The sequence below is a fragment of the Leucoraja erinacea genome, chromosome 25, assembly GCF_028641065.1.
Source record: "Leucoraja erinacea ecotype New England chromosome 25, Leri_hhj_1, whole genome shotgun sequence".
Classification (NCBI taxonomy): Eukaryota; Metazoa; Chordata; class Chondrichthyes; order Rajiformes; family Rajidae; genus Leucoraja; species Leucoraja erinaceus.
The window spans coordinates 14,862,771-14,882,794 of NC_073401.1; the positions used below are offsets into that span (position 1 = coordinate 14,862,771).

General features: G+C 43.3%; 2 protein-coding genes across 2 annotated transcripts in view; one reads left to right on the top strand and one right to left on the bottom strand.

The window, feature by feature from the left end:
* pes (pescadillo) overlaps positions 1–20,024 on the bottom strand; it is a 276,479-nt gene that overhangs the window by 58,076 nt on the left and 198,379 nt on the right. The gene's annotated exons all lie outside the window — the stretch shown is intronic.
* The window catches only part of LOC129709445 (cytosolic arginine sensor for mTORC1 subunit 2-like), a 35,455-nt gene that overhangs the window by 844 nt on the left and 14,587 nt on the right, over positions 1–20,024 (top strand). The window contains exon 2 of the mRNA XM_055655849.1: positions 7,968–8,038. Coding sequence (XP_055511824.1) covers positions 7,968–8,038 — 71 coding nt within the window. The remainder of the gene's footprint in view (positions 1–7,967; positions 8,039–20,024) is intronic.

The following is a 20,024-nucleotide window of genomic DNA, read 5'->3' on the forward strand; positions in this document are numbered from 1 at the left end:
CCACTCTCCCCTCTATCTCCTGCTAAACTATCCTCCTTCCTCCCTGCACCCCTCTACCCGAAGCCTTTTACCCTCTCTATCCACACCCCCTCTTCCCCCCCCCCCCCCCCCCCCCATCCCCAAAGAGCCCAACCCCTCCCATCTAAGCCCCCACCCCCACATCAAACTGGCTTCCAGTGGGGCAAGGTGAGGTGATGGGACAACATTGGGACCCTTTACCCTTCCTCCATTCTCCACCTCCCAGGGCTGACCCTGTTTTAACCCCCCCCCCCCCCCCCCCCCCGACCCATTGCCCCCTCCTGCCAAGAGGGCTCGACCCTGCTCTTGCTGCAAACCCTGCCTGACCTTGTCCCATTCCCTAGAATCTAGAGCCTTTGCCACTTCTCCCTCCCTTACACCAGTTGCCCTCTTCACTCTCCCCACCTCCTCCCCTCCTGCCTTGCCCTCTCTTTCACCCCCTCTTGTTGTCTCAGAATAAAATGCATGAGGTCCTTTTACAAGAATTTCCCAACAACAATAACTTAATTGTCATGGTGTGTTTAGTCTTTAGGTTAAACTTTTGCCTTTTAAAGACTCAATTAAGATAAATTATATTGTTGGCAGGATTAAAGTTGGCATTCCCATCCACCTCGTATGGAAATATATTAATTCTCTTCTTCCTGATTGCTGAGGTTTGAATTTTTGTCACCAAACCGAGCTTCATTTGTAGATTTGTGCTTCTTTTTGGAGAATGTTTGATCTTATTAGAAGTCCTTAATCTCGTTTCCCAGGCTTTCTGTAGGTTGCAATCCACGTGGTCCTAGGGCCGGAGATGTGGACTATTGCAGCTCACCTTTAGGACATTGCAGTTTGCCAGACAACCCCAAACCTCTGCAACACTCTCCTCCACTGCAACACCCTCTCTCACTGCTCCCCCTTGTTGATCCCTCTTGCTCTCCAGCTGCAACACCCAAACCTTAATCATTATTGAAAAGGTGAAAAGGTGTTTAATCTCACATTCAACTGATTAACATGGCATGAATAAAGGAAGAAGGAATATCCATCTCTATCTCCAGAACACAAGTGAACTAGGGGCAAGAGTAGTCCACTTGGCCTACAGAGAGTATGCTGTCATTCAATAAAATCATGGCTGATTTGATTGTAACCGATTCCATACTGCTACCTACCCCTGGTACCTGATCCAGTAATAGGAATGTCATCGATTTGGCTCCCTTTTGACGAGGAATGTTCTAAAGATTTGCATCCCTCTCAGAGAGATAGCTGAAGAAAAATGTCCTTAAATAACTGATCCTCTTATTTTTAAACTGTTACACTTGATTCTAAGTTTGAGTCATCAGTGCCGGCTCTGGTTTGTTCGGTACCTGTTCATTCCTCTGGCTTCCTTCTCCCTTGACTCTCGGTCTAAAGAAGGGCCTTGACCTGAAACATCACCGATTCCTGTTCCTTACGATGTTGCCTGTTCCAGTACTCTGTGTCTATCTTTGGTGAAAACCAGCTTCTACAGTTCCTTCCTAGATCTGATTCTAGATTCTCCTTCATCATCTCCACATATAACCTGTTTCAGAAATAATATGTAGGGAGGAACTGAGGATGCTGAGGGGTTATAATGAAGATAGACACATCACCTGTTACTTTTCATCAGAGATGCTGCCTGACCCGCTGAGTTACTCAAGCATTTGTGTCTATCTTCTATTTCAATCATGTAGAAACAATGAAATGCAGATGCTGTATAGGAGCAAAAGGACACAAAGTGCAGGAGGAACTCAACAGGTTAGGCAACATCTCTGGAGAACATGGATAGGCGATATTTCGGGACTCTTGTTCAGACTCGTTGTGTGTAGGTGGGTGGGAGGCTGCATAAAAAAAGAGAGGAAAGGCACGGCAAGTCATATCCCCTTTTGCTCTTCTGAACTCCAAACAGGTGCCATCCTGTCTAAATGTTTACTGAAAATAACCAACCCATTTTAGATATCAGGAAACACAAGGAAGAAACAAAATGTTGCCTAGCCAACCCCTCTACAGATGCTGCCTGACCGGCTGAGTTACTCTAGCACTTTGTATATTTTGTAAAATTCCAGATATCAGTTTAGTTAGAATTGAATGTCCATGGCATTACATTCTTTCTTCAATACATTATACATAGCATTCCAAATGTGGACACACCAATACCCTATGTTACTGAAGCATAACCTTCCAACTTTGATATTCAATACTGCGGCGTCATGGTGTTTGTTCTTGCCTTGGTTTTGGACATCCGGGTTCAATTCAAGTCTGTGGTGTTTCATGTAACCACATGGGTTTATCCAGGGAGCTGTAGATTTGTCCCATGTCCCAAATGTATGCTGCTTGGTAGATTATTTGGCTGCTGTAAATTGCCCCAGGTGGCTGGAGTGAGAATCTGGGAGCTGGTGGGCATGTGAAAGGCAACAGTTCGCAAACACACAATTGGAAGAATGGGACCGATGGTATTGCTGTGCAAGTGGCACAGAATAAATGGGCTGAACGTTCTCCTATAGTTGCGACGATAATTAAATAAACAAAGCCATTCAGTTGTTGTGAGAGCAAAAAAGTGCTCGAGGAACTTATCAAGTCAGCACCTGGGTGGCACAGTGGTGGAGTTGTGCCTAAAAGCACCAGAGACCCGGGTTCAATCCTGACTGCAGGTGCTGTCTGTATGGAGTTTGTAAGTTTGTACGTTCTCCCTGTGACTGTGAATTTTCTCCTTGTGGTCTTGTTTCCGCCCACACTCCAAATACGTACAGGTTTGTAGGTTAATTGGCTTTGGTAGAAAAAAGGTAAATTGTCCCTCGTGTGTAGGATAGCGTAAGGTATGATCATGGCTGAAGGGCCGAATGGCCTACTCATGCACCAATTTTCTATGTTTCTATGTATGAGGTGATCACTGGTTGGCGTAGACACGTTGGGCAGTAGCGCCTGTTTCCGCATTGTACTACTAATGTCTATATTCAGGGAGGAATGGGAAGATGACGTTTCAGGTTGGGACTCTTCAAATTCTGAAGCACGGTCCTGACCCAAAACGTTGACTGTCCATTCCTCCCACAGATGCTGCCTGATCTGCTGAGTTTTTCCAGTGCTTGTTAGCTTCTTAATTTCACTCTACACCTGTATTTTGAGTCGCACTCAAGGGCACCTAGCTCACAAAGAAACTTGCACGTTGCAAAAGGCATGTAAAACCTATTCACTTAAATAAATGTAGCAACTACTATGTGGAGGGCAAGGCCTTACACAGGGCAATGAAACAAAATGGGGAGTTGATCTGTTTTTACCAAACATAGAATACAGTTTGTAGGAAGGAACTGCAGATGCTTGTTTACATTGAAGAGAGACACAAGATGCTCAGCATCTCAGGCTTCAGAGTCTGAAGAAGGGATCGACCCGAAACGTCACCCTTTCCTTCTATCCAGAGAAGCTGCCTGCCCCGCTGAGTTACTCCAGCATTTGTGTCCATCATGAGCACAGTTATTTGGTTCAGTTGGTCATTGCTCGTGACATACATATGTCACGTCCCACCCTGCTTAACTGAACTTTATGGTTCATCTCCTTTTGATTGTACTTATCTGCCTTCTACAGCTGCCAGGAAGGGGTTTGAACTCTAGATGGTTAGTGTAGGTCTCTGGAAACTAATCTGGCAATGTAAATACTGCATCACCACTCTGTCAACTTTTCTTTCCAAGGGTAGATTGCCCGCTCCTCGTGGAACTGATTAATTTTAACTTTGACAAGGCTACGGTTATAAATCTGACAAGTGACATGTTCTCTGAAGGAGGGCCCCGACCCGATATGTCACCTGTCCATTTTCTCCGCAGATGCTGCCTGACCCACTGTGTTCATCCAACACTTTGTGAGCTTAAGTGAAATGTTCTACATAGAATTATGCTGTGCATTGTCCATCTTGTGTGCTGAATGATTCGGATCTTGTACCATCATCATAGTCATACAGCAAGGAAATAGGCCCTTCGGCCCACCTCGTCCATGCTGACCAAGATGCCCCATTTACTATAATCCCATTTCCCTACGTTTGGCCCATATCCCTCTAAAACCTTTCCTGTCCATGTACCTGTCCAAGTGTCTCTTAAATGTTTTTATTGTACCTGTCTGAAACGCCTCCTCTGGCAGATCATTCTGTATATCCACCACCCTCTGAGTAGAAAAAGTTGCCCATCGGGTTTCTATTAAATCTTACTCCTCTCACCTTAAACCTATGTCCTTTGGTTCTTGAGGGGGAAAAAAGGTCTCGGGAAGTCCTGCGGTGGTTGTTATTTAAATTTATGAGAAAGGGAAAATAAAATAACTTCAAATTAGGAATGGTGTACAGTAAAAGTCTTTGTCACTGATGATAGACACAAAATGTTGGAGTAACTCAGTGAGACAGACAGCATCTCTGGGTAGAAGGAATGGGTGATGTTTGGGGTCCCGACCCGAAACGTCACCCATTCCTTCTATCCCGAGATGCTACCTGTCCTGCTGAGTCACCCAAATATTTTGTGTCTATCTTTAGTGTAAACCAGCATCTGCAGTTCCTTCATCACTGGTGCATTTGAAAGAAAATTACAATAATGTTTAGGTTTTTGGCAAACTTGTTCATTTTGATTGTCACATATTTTGTGCTTCATGTTCTGCAGGAACAATATCGAGTGCTGGAGGAACTCATTGGATCAGGCAGCATCTGTGGAGGGAAATGGACAGATGACATTATGGGTCAGACTGACATTGTCTGAAGAAGGGTCCTGACCTGAAACTGAACCAACTGTCTAAATCCTTCCACGGATGCTGACTGACCCACTGAGTTCCTCCAGCACTTAGTGTTTTGTTCAAGGTTTCAACACCTGCAGTCTCTTGAGTCTCCTATGCAGATTACTTATTGAATAATTGTCAGACATTACAATAACTTTGAATTAAATATTTACGACTATACCTGCAACTCTGGCAGAAATGTTCCTGGTTAAGTGCTTTATTGTAAATGCTATAAAACAATACACCTTCACATACAGAACAAGTCTGTAAAATACAACCTGTCAAGGCCTCTGTAAGAACTCTGGACTCCATTGTGGATTTAAAAAAGCAAATGACTTGAGTCACCTTATCCTGAGGTGGGGATCAGTGTATACTACCTTACATAATTAAATTTTGGCAAAGCATTGGTTTGTTTCCACATTAAGTGTTTTGAGATAAGTTTGTGTGTGAAATAGAGATATTTATCAGCTGGTGGAGCTGCAGCCTCAAAGTGCCAGAGACCCGAGTTTGATCCTGACCTTGGGTGCTGTCTGTGTGGAGTTTGCACGTTCTTCCCCTGTCAGTGTGTGTTTTGACGGGTGCTCCTGTTTCCTCCCACGTCCCAAAGATGTGCGGGTTTGCAGGTTAATTGGCCCTCTGTCAAAATCGCCCCATATGTGTCGGGAGAGGATGCAAAAGTGGGTAACATACAATTAGTGTGAACGGGTGATCGATAGTGGCATGGACCTAGTGGGCCAAAGGGCCTGTTTTCAGGCTTATCTCTAAACCAAGCTAGTCCAAGTTATTAAACACACCGTGCATTTCAATCAGCATGTGAGATCGCTCCATGAATATGGATGTCTTTTTAAAAATACAAAACAATTTTGTCATAGTGAGTGGTATGAGACAAACAGCAGGTGTGATAATGAGATCAGTGGCACTTAGTCAGACTTGTGAGAAGTACATGCTATGAAATCTGGTGTTTGCTAGGAAAAGCTGATTCCATTGTCAGCGTTTACAGCTACAAGATACTTTAATTGCAGAAAATGAACAAGTTGCCTCCATTTGCAAGGCTAAAATTAAGCTTTAAAAAAAAATCAACAGTCATAGTCAAACAGTGTTTCAACGGAAGGACAGTAATTACTGCAGAAAGTCTGCGATGAGTGCTTGCATATTACTGAACCAGATGAGCAACGGGAAGAATATATTTTAAAGAGCAAAAGACAAGAATAAATATGGAGCAATTTCAAAACAAAGCTAACAACCAAGACGTTAATATGAATTTTACCACGGTTGCTGGTCGCTCTGTCAGGGAAGAGATGCATGTGTTAGATTTTAGTACAGTGGAGTTTGTGCAAGAAACACAATGAATCAAACATTTTCTGGTAAAATGGAGGTGCAAGGAACTGCAGATAGACAAAAGTGCTGGAGAAACTCAGCGGGTGTAGCAGCATCTATGGAGCGAAGGAAATAGGCAACGTTTCAGGCCGAAACGTTGCCTATTTCCTTCTCTCCATAGATGCTGCTGCACCCGCCGAGTTTCTCCAGCACTTTTGTCTACCTTCGATTTTCCAGCATCTGCAGTTCCTTCTTAAACAAGGAACTGCAGATGTTGGAATTTTGAGCAAAACACAAAATGCTGGGGGAACAGTGGGCCAGGCAGCATCTGTGGAGAGAATGGACGGACAATGTTTAGGATCGGGACCTTTCTACAGACATATATTCCCTCCACAGATGCTGCCTGACCTGGTGAGTTCCTCCAGCATTTTTTTAAATATACAATATCAAACATCTGTCAAGACTAAAGGATGATTGAGGAACTAAAAGTCAGCCAGAGCTTAACACAAAGTGTGGGAGGAATTCTGTGGGTCAGGCAACATCTGGTAAGGGAATGGGTAGGTGAAGTTTTGGATTGGGACTCTTCTTCAGACTCCATTTGTAATCAGCGTGGATTGACTTTACAGCAATTGATAGCAGGTCCTTTCAACTCCGAAAATGGTTACTATGGGTTTTCTGTCTCAACATTGTTTCCAAATACAGTGTCAACATAGGTTCCGTAATAGGCGAACAATCATCTGTGGGTTTCTGTGGCAATTGCTTTCCTTCCATGAATCATTGTTTGACCACCACCACTATTGACTTAAACAATCTTCATTTTAGCCTTGCAAATTGAAGCAACTTGGCCGTTTTGTGCAAATAAAGTATCTTGAATGATGTGGCAGGAGCTACATACACTATGGGGGATTCCCACTGCTGTAGTGCCTCAAGTAGGTGAGAGGTTCTTGTCTATGGATGTTTTGTTGACCATTAGCCTGGTCACTCCCTCGCCTCCCGTCGGGGAAGAGGTACAGAAGTTAGAAAACACACACATCTAGATTCTCTTAGATGTTGGAATCTTGAGCAAAAGTCAAAGTGCTGGAGGAACTCAACAGGCCAGGTGGCATTGTGGAGGGTGTTGATAGATGACCTTTTGGGTCGGGACCCTTCCTCGGGCTGACGAATACTGACTGGAAATACTCGGCAAGACACAAAATGCTGGAGTAACTCAACGGGACAGGCACCATCTCTGGATAGAAGGAATGGGTGATTTTTCTGGTTAAGACCCTTCTTCAGTCTGGGTCCAGTTTTTATCTGAGTAAAGAAATTGATTGGAAAGGTTTTCTTAGTTCCCATTTTGCTCACAGAAGAGATGGCCTTGTTTACAGCATATCACCATCTCCACTCCGGCTTTACTCCGTCAGTGCCATCTTCCCCTCCCTGGCAGATTAATCAGCAGCTTAGGTCTCTTTCCCCATTCTGACAGCATTCAAACTGAACCTTGAACTCTCTTTCTCTTCTCACAGATGTTGCCTGACCTGCCGAGTATTCCCAGCATTTTCTGTCCCCAGCCCCTGCCGTTTAAACCTTTTTAATTTAAAAATGTTCTTTAATTGTTTAATTTTTTTTTAATTTTAACTTTTTACTTTAAAAAATGTTTAATTTTAATAGTTTTTAAAAATTTTTAATATTTAAATGTTCTAAATATTTTTTATTTATTTAAATGTTTTCATTTACATTAGGTTTTTAATTTGTACATTTTTGAAATTAAAGTTGATATTTTTATATGGTGCGTTAACAATATGGAGTCGACGATGAAGATGAGCAATTATTTTTATTCTTTATTCAGCTTGTAAGTATCCTGAGCAGTCTGTTGCTTTGTGCTGACATCCCTTTCTTAATTGCGTTTGCTGCAGGTGTAAGTTTTTCAGCCTGACGGAGATGCCCGATGAATACACACTAGTATTAGATGAAGAGGGATTTAAAGGTACAAAGTTTTATATTGCTTCAGTTTATGACTATTTGTCTGCAATGTTGTCAATCAATTGAAACACTGTTGCACCAGTAACCTCGAGGAAAATGCTGCCATTGAACTCGTATCCTCTATGCAATGAATTTCTCCCGTGCAATATTTATATTGGTTAATTTGTTTCCAATGTGATCTAATTTATCAAACATTAACCTATGCTAAAGCTTTGTTTGATTTTCTCTCACATTTTTAGCATTAATGTTTTCGGCTTTGTTTTAATCATCTTTTAAAGTGTTAATCGTCACATTCAAAAATGACCTCCAGTGAATCTTTTACACAATAGTAAAATGACCAAACAACAAGGATTTGTATCAATTTCTCAGTGAACAGGCCATTCGGCCAGCATTATCTGTGCATGATGCAAAGATCAACTCTTATCCACCTGTACATAATCCATATCCCTCCATTCCCTGTGTATGCAAAAGCCTCTTAAATGTCACTATTGTATCTATCTACACCACCACCCTACGTATTCCAGACGCCCGCCACCCTCTGTGTAGTGTGTAGTCATAATATTAATAATAGTTTTAAAAATCACCTAATTTCTTTAAACTTTACCCCTCTCGCCTTAAAGTTGTACCCTCTGGTATTTGATAATTGCACCATGGGGAAAAAGGTTCTGACTGCCTTTAAGGTTCTGACTGACTGCCTGATAGCATGCTTTTCACTGTGCTGGAGTAAATCAGCGGGACAAGCAGCTTCTGAGGAGGCCATGGATACGTGACATTTTGGGTTGGGACCCTTCTTCAGACTACTCTGGAGAGAGGAAAAAGCTGATTACTGGCTGCATTCAGATTGGTTCAATAGATGGATTTATTAGATATTAAAGGAATCGGAAGCACATGGGAATTAGTCAGGAAAATGAGATTGAAGTGAGTGATGGAATAAACCAAGGGTCTCAATGATCCACTCGTGCTCCATATTCTGATGTTCAATTACTGTAAATAGAGTAAATAGTGTTGAATATTTTGATTTAGATTCTGTAGTTCAATTTCCAAAATAAAACTCCAAACTGTTCAGCCACTTTATAATTATTACTGTCTAATCCAGGCATAGTTTCTGGTAAACCTCCTCTGCACCCTCTCCAAAGCCTCAACACCCTTCATGTTTTGGGGTGATCAGAACTGCACACAATACACCAAATATGGCCTAACCAAAGTCCTATAAAGCTGCAACATTACTCCCTGACTCTTGAGCACAATGTCCTGGCCTATGAAGAGAAGTATACTATACGCCTAAGATAGATACAATATGCTGAAGTAACCTAGTGGGTCAGGCAGCATCTTTGGAGAAAAGAATCGGGTGATGTTTCTGGTCGGAACCCTTCTGCAGTTCCTTCCTACGCCGTATGTCTTCTTTACAACTCTTATCTACTTGTGTTGCCACTTTCAGGGAGTTGTGGACTGGACCCGAGCTGTAGGGAGAGGTTGGGCAGGCTAGGACTTTATTCCTTGGAGCACAGGAGGATGAGGGGTGATCTTAGAGGTGTATAGAATTATGAGGGGAATGGATGGGGTGAATGCACGGTCTTTTACTCGGAGTAGAGGAATCAAGAAATGGAGATCATAGATTTGGGGTGAGAGGGGAAAGGTTCAATTGGAATCAAAGGAGCCTTTTCACAAGGTGCCTGGTGGGTAGTTAGAATGAGCTGTTGGGGAAGGTAGTTGAGGCAGAAGCTATCGGAACATTTAAAAGACATTGGGGCAGGTATATGGATAGGATAGGTTGAGAGTGATGGGCCAAATGAGGGCAAGTGGGGCTCGTGTAGATGGGCCGCCTTGGTTGACATGGGTAAGCTGGGCCAAAGAGCCTGTGCCTGAACTGTTTGACTCTGATATCTTGGCAGCTTTGCAATGTGGCAAAGTTGCATGTTTTGGATGATTGCATCGTTATGTAATTGTTTTTGCTGAATGAACAAAGTCTTGTTATTTTTACAAAACATTTTTTAAAAACGTTAGCCAAGTTCTTGAACTGGAAAAAATTTGTATTTAATGGGGGGGGAAAAAGCACGACAGCATTATTTGCATCGTTCATTTTGAGTGATCGTTTTCAATTGCAGCAGCATTTTTGCCATTTAGTGTGACAGTGGTGACTCGCAATGCCTATGATTTAGTTATAAACAGAACACACTATGATTGCTCAGTACAAAGAAATCATGGGTGAAATAAATCTGTAAGGTGGATCAAGACCTTCATCAGTATTCAACAAAAAATGATTTTTATCTCACTGACCACACAGTTCTAGTTTGATGAGGGTGCTGAGTTCCATTAAAAAAATAAATAAAAAAAAAGAGTCTTAATTGCTTTCCATTCTCTGCAGATTGTAATTCATGACTTTTGATTGTTGACCCAATGCCAGACTGTTTCTGGAATTCAGTCAAAGGGATGGTTGAGTGTTTTAATGGAAACTAGTAATTACTTGCAGATGTATTCTTTATCTTTTCTTTGACATTTATCTGGCAAAACTATTGGTAGTACAATGGATGTATCTACGATTACATTAGGATCCTGATCAACTGGGCCAATGGGCTGAGGAATGGCAGATGGAGTTTAATTGTGGCATGTTGCATTTCGGTAAAACAAACCAGGTCAGGACTTCTACAGTGAATGGTAAGGCCCTGGGGAGTGTTGTACAACAGAAAGACCAAAGTGTGCACATACACATAGGGTGATGACAAAGGTGTTTTGCACCTTCTTGGTGTCCCGCTGAGTTACTCCAGCATCTGTAGTTCTTTCCTACACTAGGTATTTTGTACACTTGCCTTCCCTCCTGGTCACTCCCTCTTCTTTCTCCCATCAGGCAAGAGGTACAGAAGTGTCAAAATGTACACCTCTAGATACAGGGACAGCTTCTTCTCAGCTGTTATCAGGCAACTGAACCATCCTATCAACAACTAAAGAGCAGTCCTGAGCTATTATCTACTCCATTGGAGACCCATGGACTATCTTTAAATGGACTTTACTGGACTTTATCTTGCACTAAACGTTATTCCCTTTACCATATGGACTGCTTGATTGTAATCCTGTACAGTCTTTCTGCTAACTGGTTAGCACGCAACAAAAGCTTTTTACTGTATCTCAGTACACGTAAACACCAGTCAGTCGGTGTATTGAGTACAGGATGTAGGTTACCATTGTACAAGGCATTGATAAGGCCACATTCAGAGGATTGTGTACAATTCTGGTTGCCTTGCTATAGTAATTATGTTATTAAATTGGAAAGAATGCAAAACAAAAGGATTTAATAAGCATTTCCCATTCAGGAACATGTGAGTTTTTAGGAAAGGCTAGAGAGGTTGGATCCTATTTCCCTGGAGTGTTGGAGGGTGAGGGGGGGGGGACCTTTTATAGAGGTATATACAATCATGGGGGGCATAGGTGGGAATAACCACATTCTATTCCCCAGGGAAGTCCTAAACTGGGGGGGGCATAATTTTAGGGGGAGGAGCGACCTGTGTGGCAACATTTTTTTTGTTCGGAGGGTGGTGGGTAATAGTTGCCAGAGGAAATGGTAGAGGTGGATTCAATTATGATATTAAAAAGATGCTTAGGCAGATAGCATAATTAGGAAAGATTTGGAGGGTTGTAGGGCAGGCACAGACAGGTGAGAACTTGGGAAAGTTGATTGGCATGGACAAGTTGGCTTGATATGTTAATATGAAGAGGTGATTGGGAATGACACATGGCTGTGGCCATTTAATCTGAAGAAGGGTCCCAACCCTAAACGTCACCTATCCATGTTCTCCAGAAATGCTGCCTGACCCATTGAGTTGCTCCAGCATTTTGTGCCGTTTACTTTTTTTGATGTTCACTGTAACCGAATTCTGAAACACAATGCCATCTATGGCATAAAAATCCTGCAGTGCAGCATCATGGAAAGCAATTTAAACGCCGTGTTCTTGATGTTGTAGGTTTGAATGTCAGCTTTTCTCAGACTGTCAACACTACAGTGGCTCCAGATTTTGTATGCCCTAATTGGCCAGTGTGCAGTAAAGATGTAAACGCTGAACTTTTATAGTTGGCTTCAGTTGTATATAAAAGTGTTGGCAATTGCTTCTTAACTTCAGTCATGCTGATCAATTATTAACCATGGAGTTTGCTTGGCATAACAGCCAGTAAACAGTCAATTTGACATTAATCACTGATGAGGCTTTGCTGTGAAAATTCTCATCCTTGTTTCTAACTCCTTCCATTGTTTTGCCCTGCACTTCTGGAAATTCCTCCCATTCTAGAAATATCTGCCCTCTCACAGTGTTTTCCACTTGACCACCATCCCTTCTTGCCCACTTATATTTGAAGAAATGAGTTGGGTGTTACGTTGATGAATGTTGCAGTGTTTTGCATCGGATGCCAATGCAGTGTCCAGTCCCACCTCTGAGTAAGTAACCTTGGTACTGCTCAGTACTAGAGTGACAGGGCGATGTACTTGGGTAAACAAAGCATAAATCCATCAAAACACAGATGGCACAGCGGTGCAGCTGGTCGAGCATCTGCCTCGTAGCGCCAGAGACCCAGGTTTGATTCTGACCAGGCAGCTGTCTGTGTGGGGTTTGCACGTTCTCCCTGTGACCACGTGGGTTTCCTCTAGGTGCTCCGGTTTCCTCCCACATCCCAAAGACGTGCTGGTAGGTTAATTGTCCTCTGTAAATTGTCCCGAGTGTGAAGGGAGTGGATGTGAAAGTGGGATAACATAACATAGATAGACGCAAAATGCTGGAGTAACTCAGTACGTCAGGCAACATCTCTGGAGAAAATGGATGGGTGATTTATCGGATCGTGACTCTGATTACAAAGAACTAGTGCGAATGGGTGAGCAATAGTCAGCATGGACTTGGTGGGCCGAACGGCCTGTTTCCATGCTGCAGCTTTCAATCAATCAAAGTACTGGAGGAGCTTAGCAGGTCAGGCAGCATCTGTGGGGGGGGGGGGATGGGCGTTTCGGGTCTGGACCCTTTTTTAGATTGGGTCAGAATAAATCCTGTCTTGATTGCAGTCAGTCAGAATTCCTGAACTTTAGTTCTTAAATTTCTTTCCAATTTTCTAGGAGTCCAACCACCCTCCTGCCGGTATCTTCATGCTTCCATTGTGGGTACATAGACAATTAAACCCTCTCGACCCGTGATCTCAAACTTGCTTTGGATCTGGGTCACTCTCCTGCTGTTTGTGTTACTGTGGGTTTTATTGGCTCGGTGTTTACACTCTCTGCTTCCTCTTGCTTTCGATCTGTTTGAGGATAAAAAGCCAAATATTGACTGTGACCAGAGGACACGTGAGGTGTCACTGGGCAGGTGGCCCAAACCTGGGTTAAGCACTGACCCAGGTGGGCACGCCCTGACCTGCGCCCGATGGCTTTATCAGACCAGATGCACGGTTGTCTCGTGTCCGCCTCTGGCTGGGTGACCAGATTGTGCCAACAACAATGAGAATAAAGTTTCTATATTTCAGTTGAGATTTTAAACTGAGACCATGCGTGACATCTGAGGCAGTTGAAGAGGCACAAGATGGCCAGTATTTGTCCCTCACCTTTTTAAATACGATTGAGTCCAATCAAATATTTTAACATGAAGAAGGGTCCCGACCTGAATGCCACCTATTCATGTTCTCCAGAAATGCTGCCTGACCCTCTGAGTTACTTTAACATGTCATGTCCTTTGTGTAAAGCAGTATCTGCAGTTCCTTGTTTCCACATATTTTATTGTTGTGAACCTTTCTGGGCACATAGAGAGGAGGGCACAGTGGCGCTGCTGGTCGAGCTGCTGTTTCCTCAGTGCTGGAGACCCAGGTTCACTCCTGACCTGGGGTGCTGTCTGTGTTGAGTTTGCATGTTCTCCCTCGGTTTCCTCCAGGTGCTCTGACTTCCTCCCACATCCCAAAGACGTGCGGGTTTGCAGGTAAATTGGTCTCTAAGTTGCTCCTAGTGAGTAGGGAGTGGATGAGCAAGTGAGGTAACATAGAACTAGTGTGAACGGGGGATTGATGCTCAGTGTGGACTGAAGTGCCTTTTTCCATGCTGTACCTTGCAATCAATCAATCAATCAATTTTTCCTGCACAATCAATCGGATCAGTCTGAAGAAGGGCCTCAACCCGAAACATCACCTATCCATGTTCTCTAGAGATGCGGCCTGACCTGCTTAGTTACTCCAACACTTTGTATCTTTTTCTATAAACCAGCATCTGCAATTCCTTGTTTCTAAATCAATCATTTGTTTGCTGTGTTCCCCACAATACAAAGGTGATGACAGAATTATTTCAAAGAGTATGCCTTTGTGTTGCTCTGGATCCTCTGTAACTACAGTAGTTTTATACCCCAAAAGATTAAATCACGCGTCAATGAAATTGTATAGCTCTTGGGGCTAATGGAATCAAGAGATATATGGGGAGAAAGCAGGAATGGAGTACTGATTCTGGATGATCAGCCATGATCATATTGAATGGTGGTGCTGGCTCGAAGGGTCGAATGGTCTACTCCTGCACCTATTTTCTATGTTTTCGAATTATTAATATTTAGATTCTTTTTTTTCCCCCAAGAATAAACTTTTATTAAGAATTTAAAAAAAACGCTCTTTGATTCCACCTGTCACCAGTTGATTTGTTCTTTCCATACCTTTCTTTCATTAATTCTTGTGTACCTTTTCATACAACTAGTTTTCCTCTCCCCTAACTTTCAATCTGAAGAAGGGTCTCGACCTGAAACACCACCTACTGTATTTCCTTTTCTCCAGGGAAGTTGTCTGACCCGCTGCATTACCTCCAGCATTTTATGTCTATGTTTGGTGTGACCAGCATCTGCAGTTTCTTCCTAGACAAAATGGGAACTGTTCAAAAAGTCCACTTATTTTCAGTGTCTATATATTCATTTGTGTCATGTTCAGTAGTGTTCGTGACTATCCTTCAACCAATCCTTGCCATTCCTGTGGCCCCCTGGGGTGATATCCCTTCCATTGTTTGAGAGATGTTCCCATCGGACTCTGCTCCTCAATGTCCAGCAGCGGAAGGACCCTAGACTGTGGACCTCCCCCACAGACCGTTGGTGTTGGCTACACTGAGCATCAGTGCGTACCTCAGCATGTACTCCTGCTGCCTGGAGCGGGCCAGTTGGCAACATTCCCTAACGAAACATCTCGCTCTGCTGGGAGACCAACTTGATGTCTGGCTCCGAATGGGATTCATGTTGCTGGATTGAAGCCCAATTTGCAGTTCTTTGAAAAGTTGAGAAACTCAACTTATCTTTCGATCAAAACACTTGTGGGTGATGATGGACAATCTGTCACTAATGGGGTGTCGACAGGCAGGGACAATTGGCAAGCACAGGATAAAGAGTGGCAATACCCGTTGCCGAACCAGCAGGTCGAGGAACAGCTTCTTTCCGGCGGCTGTCACTCTACTCAACAACGTACCTCGGTGACTTATTATTCACCGGACACTTATTATTGTCCCCGGACACTTATTATTATTTTTTTTTTTATTATTCAAATCGTTTGCTATGTCGCTCTTCAAGGGAGATGCTAAATGCATTTCATTGTCTCTGTACTGTACACTGACAATGACAATTAAAATTGAATCTGAATCTGAATCTGAATCAATGATATGTGAAGGGATAATGATATTCAGAGATACAGCGTGGAAACAACCCCCTTGGCCCTCTGAATCTGCATTACCATGTACACTAACACTATCTCACACATGAGGCACAATTTACAATGTTACAAACCTATACTTCTTTGGATTGTGGGAGGAAAGCAGAGCACCCGGCGGAAACCCACACAGTCACAGAGAGAACGTGCAAACTCCGTACAGACAGCATGCCTAGTCAGTATCGAACCCGGGCGGGTATCTGGTGCTTTATGGCAGCAGCTCTACTGCTGCACCACTGTGCCGTCCCAACAGTGAAGTGGATAATTCTGCACATCTTTCCACACACAATCAACGTATTTTATAACATGTGATATAACTCGATTGTAGGTGTGTGGTCTACTGAATTGTACTGAGATGCATGTTAGACTTTGTTTACAAAGTTACAAAGTTCATCTGAAAACTTGCATACCAAAGGCAGATAGTTCAGAGACTTGACAAGCAAGATTTGTATATTGCCACACAATCCCTTAGTGGGAAATGCGAGTCCTGCTCGTCCTCATCCACACACCTGGACCTTAATAGAATTTAGCTGATGAGGGATAAGAGTTGAACATGAATGAGGGACTTTTGTGGGGTGCACATGGGAGCTGAAAGCACTTGGGCGGCACAGTAGCTCAGTGGTAGAACCACTGCCTCACAGCACCAGGGACCCAGGTTTGTTTGTGTCTACGGGTGCTGTCTGTGCAGTGTTTGCATGCTCTCCCTGTGACTGCGTGGGTTTTCTCCGGTTTCCTCCCACATCTCAAAGACGTGCGGGTTTCTCAGTTAAGTGGCCTCTGTAAATTGCCCCTTGTGTGTAGGGAGTGAATGAGAAGTTTAGTTTATTGCCACATGTACTAAGGTACAATGAAAGTCTTGTTGTTGTTTGCTAACCAGTCAGCGGAAAGGTTATACATAGTTACAATCGAGCTGTCTGCAATGTACAGATACATGATAAAGGGAATAACGTTTATTGCAAAATAATGTCTAATAAAGTCTGATGAAAGATAGTCCGAGGGTCTTCAATGAGGTAGATAGTAGCTCGGGATCGTTCTGTAGTTGTTGATAGAAAAAATCAGTTGCTGTGATAACAACTGGGAAGAAACTGCCTCTAGATCTGGAGGTGTGGAGAAAGTGGGATAACATAGAACTAGTGTGAATGGGTGATCGGTGGTCAGCCTGGGCTTGGTGGGCTGAAGGGCCTGTTTCCATGCAGTATCTCTAAGCTAACCTAAACATGTGAGCTATGGTATGTGCCGTTTGGTTGGTGGCTTTTAGCATCATTATGGATGTTGGAACCTTAAGGTTTTACTAAAAGAAAATTTGCAGAGCAAGGATTGGGATTGGTGAGAGGAAGATGAGAGCAAAGTCTGTTGACAGGAGATTGCAGTTCAATGTGATGAGCTGATAATTTTATGTGTCCTCAATGGCTGGTCTTGCTTGGTTCCCTGCCATGGACTGATCAGTATAACGGCAATCTGCACACCACAGCGACTCTTGGTTGTTGCCTCATTATTAATCTCAGTTGTTGATCAGATGGTTCAGTTGCCGGGGAGTGGATGGTGTCATGGCAACTACTTCACCCAGCTATTATCAGGCAACGGAACCATCTGATCAACAACTCCCATCTGTGGGAGTCTCATCAGAGACCTTCGGACCATCTTTCATCAGATTTTACAGGACTTTATCTTCCACTAAACATTATTCCCTTTATTACGTAACTGTACACTGTGGATGGCTCTGTTGTAATCACCTACAGTCTTTCTGTTTAATGGTTGGCACCCAATAAAAGCTTTTCACTGTACCTTGGTACACGTGACAGTAAAGTAGAATAAAGGAACTAGTTATTCTCTTCAGGAAGCGTGGTGGAGTACATGCCCCATCATCAATGGTGCCAAAGTGGAAATGGTTTAGAGCTTCCAAGTTCCTTGGCTAATTATCAACAACAATTTATTGTGGCCAACCGCATTGACGCTACTGTTAAATTAAACCAACATCTGCACTTCCTCACGAGATTAAGGAAGTTTGGCATATATTTAGTGTAGAGATACAGCGCCCAAACGGGCCCTTCTGTCCACCGGATCCACGATCACCAGCGATCCCCACATATTAATACTATCCTACACACACTAGAGACAATTTTTACATTCACCAAGACAATTATCCTACAAAATGTGTAGGAAAGAACTGTAGATGCTGGTTTAAATCGAAGGTATACAACAAAAAAAATGCCGGAGTAACTCAGCGGGACAGGTGGCACCTTTGGAGGGAAGGAATGGGCGAGGTTTCGGGTCGAGGCGTCTGAAGAAGAGTCACCCATTCGAAACATCACCCATTCCTTCTCTCCAGAGATGCTGCCTGTCCCGCTGAGTTACTCCAGCAGTTTGTCTAACTTCAATTAACCAACAAACCTGTACGTCTTTGGAGTGTGGGAGTAAACCGAAGATCTCTGAGAAAACCCACCATGTCACAGGGGGAATGTACAAACTCCACACAGACAGCAGCCCTAGTCGGGATCCAATCAGAGTCTGTGGCACTGCAAAGGCAGTAAATCTACCTCTGAGCCACCCTGCTGCCACCGTATCTCCAATGAATTTTACCAACTTCTTTGTAACTGGTACTTGCGTTGTAATGCTGAGAACTATATCCTGCACTCTGTATCTTGCCCTTTGCTCTGCCTATTGTACTGGGTGTGTTTGGCTGTTTGCATTTATGTATAGTGTTATCTGACAGCATGCTAAACAATGCTTTTCACTATACCTCTGTACACGTGACAATAATAAACGTAAACCAACAATGCAACATAGAAAGCATTCTGTCAGAGTGCATCACGGCTTGGTTTAGGGACGGCTCTGCCCAAGACTGCATGATATTGCAGAGTTGAGGAGGCAGCCCAGCCCAGCACACGGGCCCAATTCCCACCAGAGTCGGTGTGGGAAGAGGAGTTGAAGTCCTGTGCACCTGGGAGGACAGGATGACCACTGTGGATGCTGCTCGAGTAGTCTGCAAAATGGCCACCTTGTCCAAACTTTGTCTTGCTGAGGTAGAGGAGGCCACAGCTTGAGCACCGAATGTAATGAACCAGTTCGGAGGAGGTGCGGGTGAGAGCACGTACAAAAGGCAGTGGTGAGGCTATGTTTACAGAGAGAGGAGGAGGGCTCAGAGACCTGCTTGGGAGCCTGTTATTCTGTGCACAGTGCAGCTGGCCTGAAACCCTGCAGCGTTACAAGTGAGGCAGAAATCTTGTGTCTTGTGGAAGAAATAATTCCTGCTGAGGAAGAAAGTCTAAATTTAAGTTCAATGCCATCACTGTGTTGTTGAATTAGCTATTTTAAAGCAAATTGCAGTGTAATTTCTCTCCATCACGTTCCCCCTCCCGCCCCCAGACTTCATTAGAGGCATCGCATGAGATTGATACAGATTATTTGTTCAACAGTGCAATGGGAATTTTCCTTTTTGAGTTATACAGCACAAAAACAGGCCCTTTGGCCCAACCTGTCCATGCCAATCAAGATGCTCGATATATGCTAACCCTTTCCCCTCAATGTACCTGTCTAAATGTCTTTAAAGGATGTTATTGTTCCTACCTCAACTACCTCCTCTGGCAGCTCATTCCATAAAACTCTGTGTGGGGAAAAAGTTGCTCCTCAGGTTCCTATTAATTCTTTCTCCTCTTACCTTAAACCTTTTGTTGTCTGGTTCTTTTTTAATATTGGTTCCTGAGGACACTTATAGTGTGTTTTTGAAGTTGCTCTATCATGCTGCTCTATCTGTTTCCATGAAACTTTATTTCTAGTGTCCGAGTCGCTTTTGATCGCGTCTCCTCTCCCTCTGTCTAACCACCTATACCCATCCCCCAAACTTCTAGATATAGTGATTGGGTGACAGTGTCTTGCAGTACCCTTTAATACTTAATTTAACTGGTTGATTTGAAAAGTATTTTTCAGAAAATTACGTGTCTTTACTGGATTATTTTTTGCAGTGGTTTTTCTCTCCAAAGGCCATTAAATTAATTGGCGAAAGATCAATAGTTTTGGGCAGATGTCATCTTAGAACATTCAAAACATTGTGACAATCTTAATTTTTATTTAGTTTTAAGAATTTATTTTTCCCAGTTTAGTTTAGAGATACAGTGAGGAAACGGGCCCATCATGTCCATGCTGATCATCATCGATCCCCCGTTCACAACAGTTCTATGTTATCCTACTTTCTCGTCCACTTTCACACGGGCAATTTACAGATGTCGATTAACCTGCAAACCTGCATGTCTTTGATACGTGGGAGGCAACCGAGTGCTTGGGGGAATCCCACACGGTCACAGAGAGAAGCT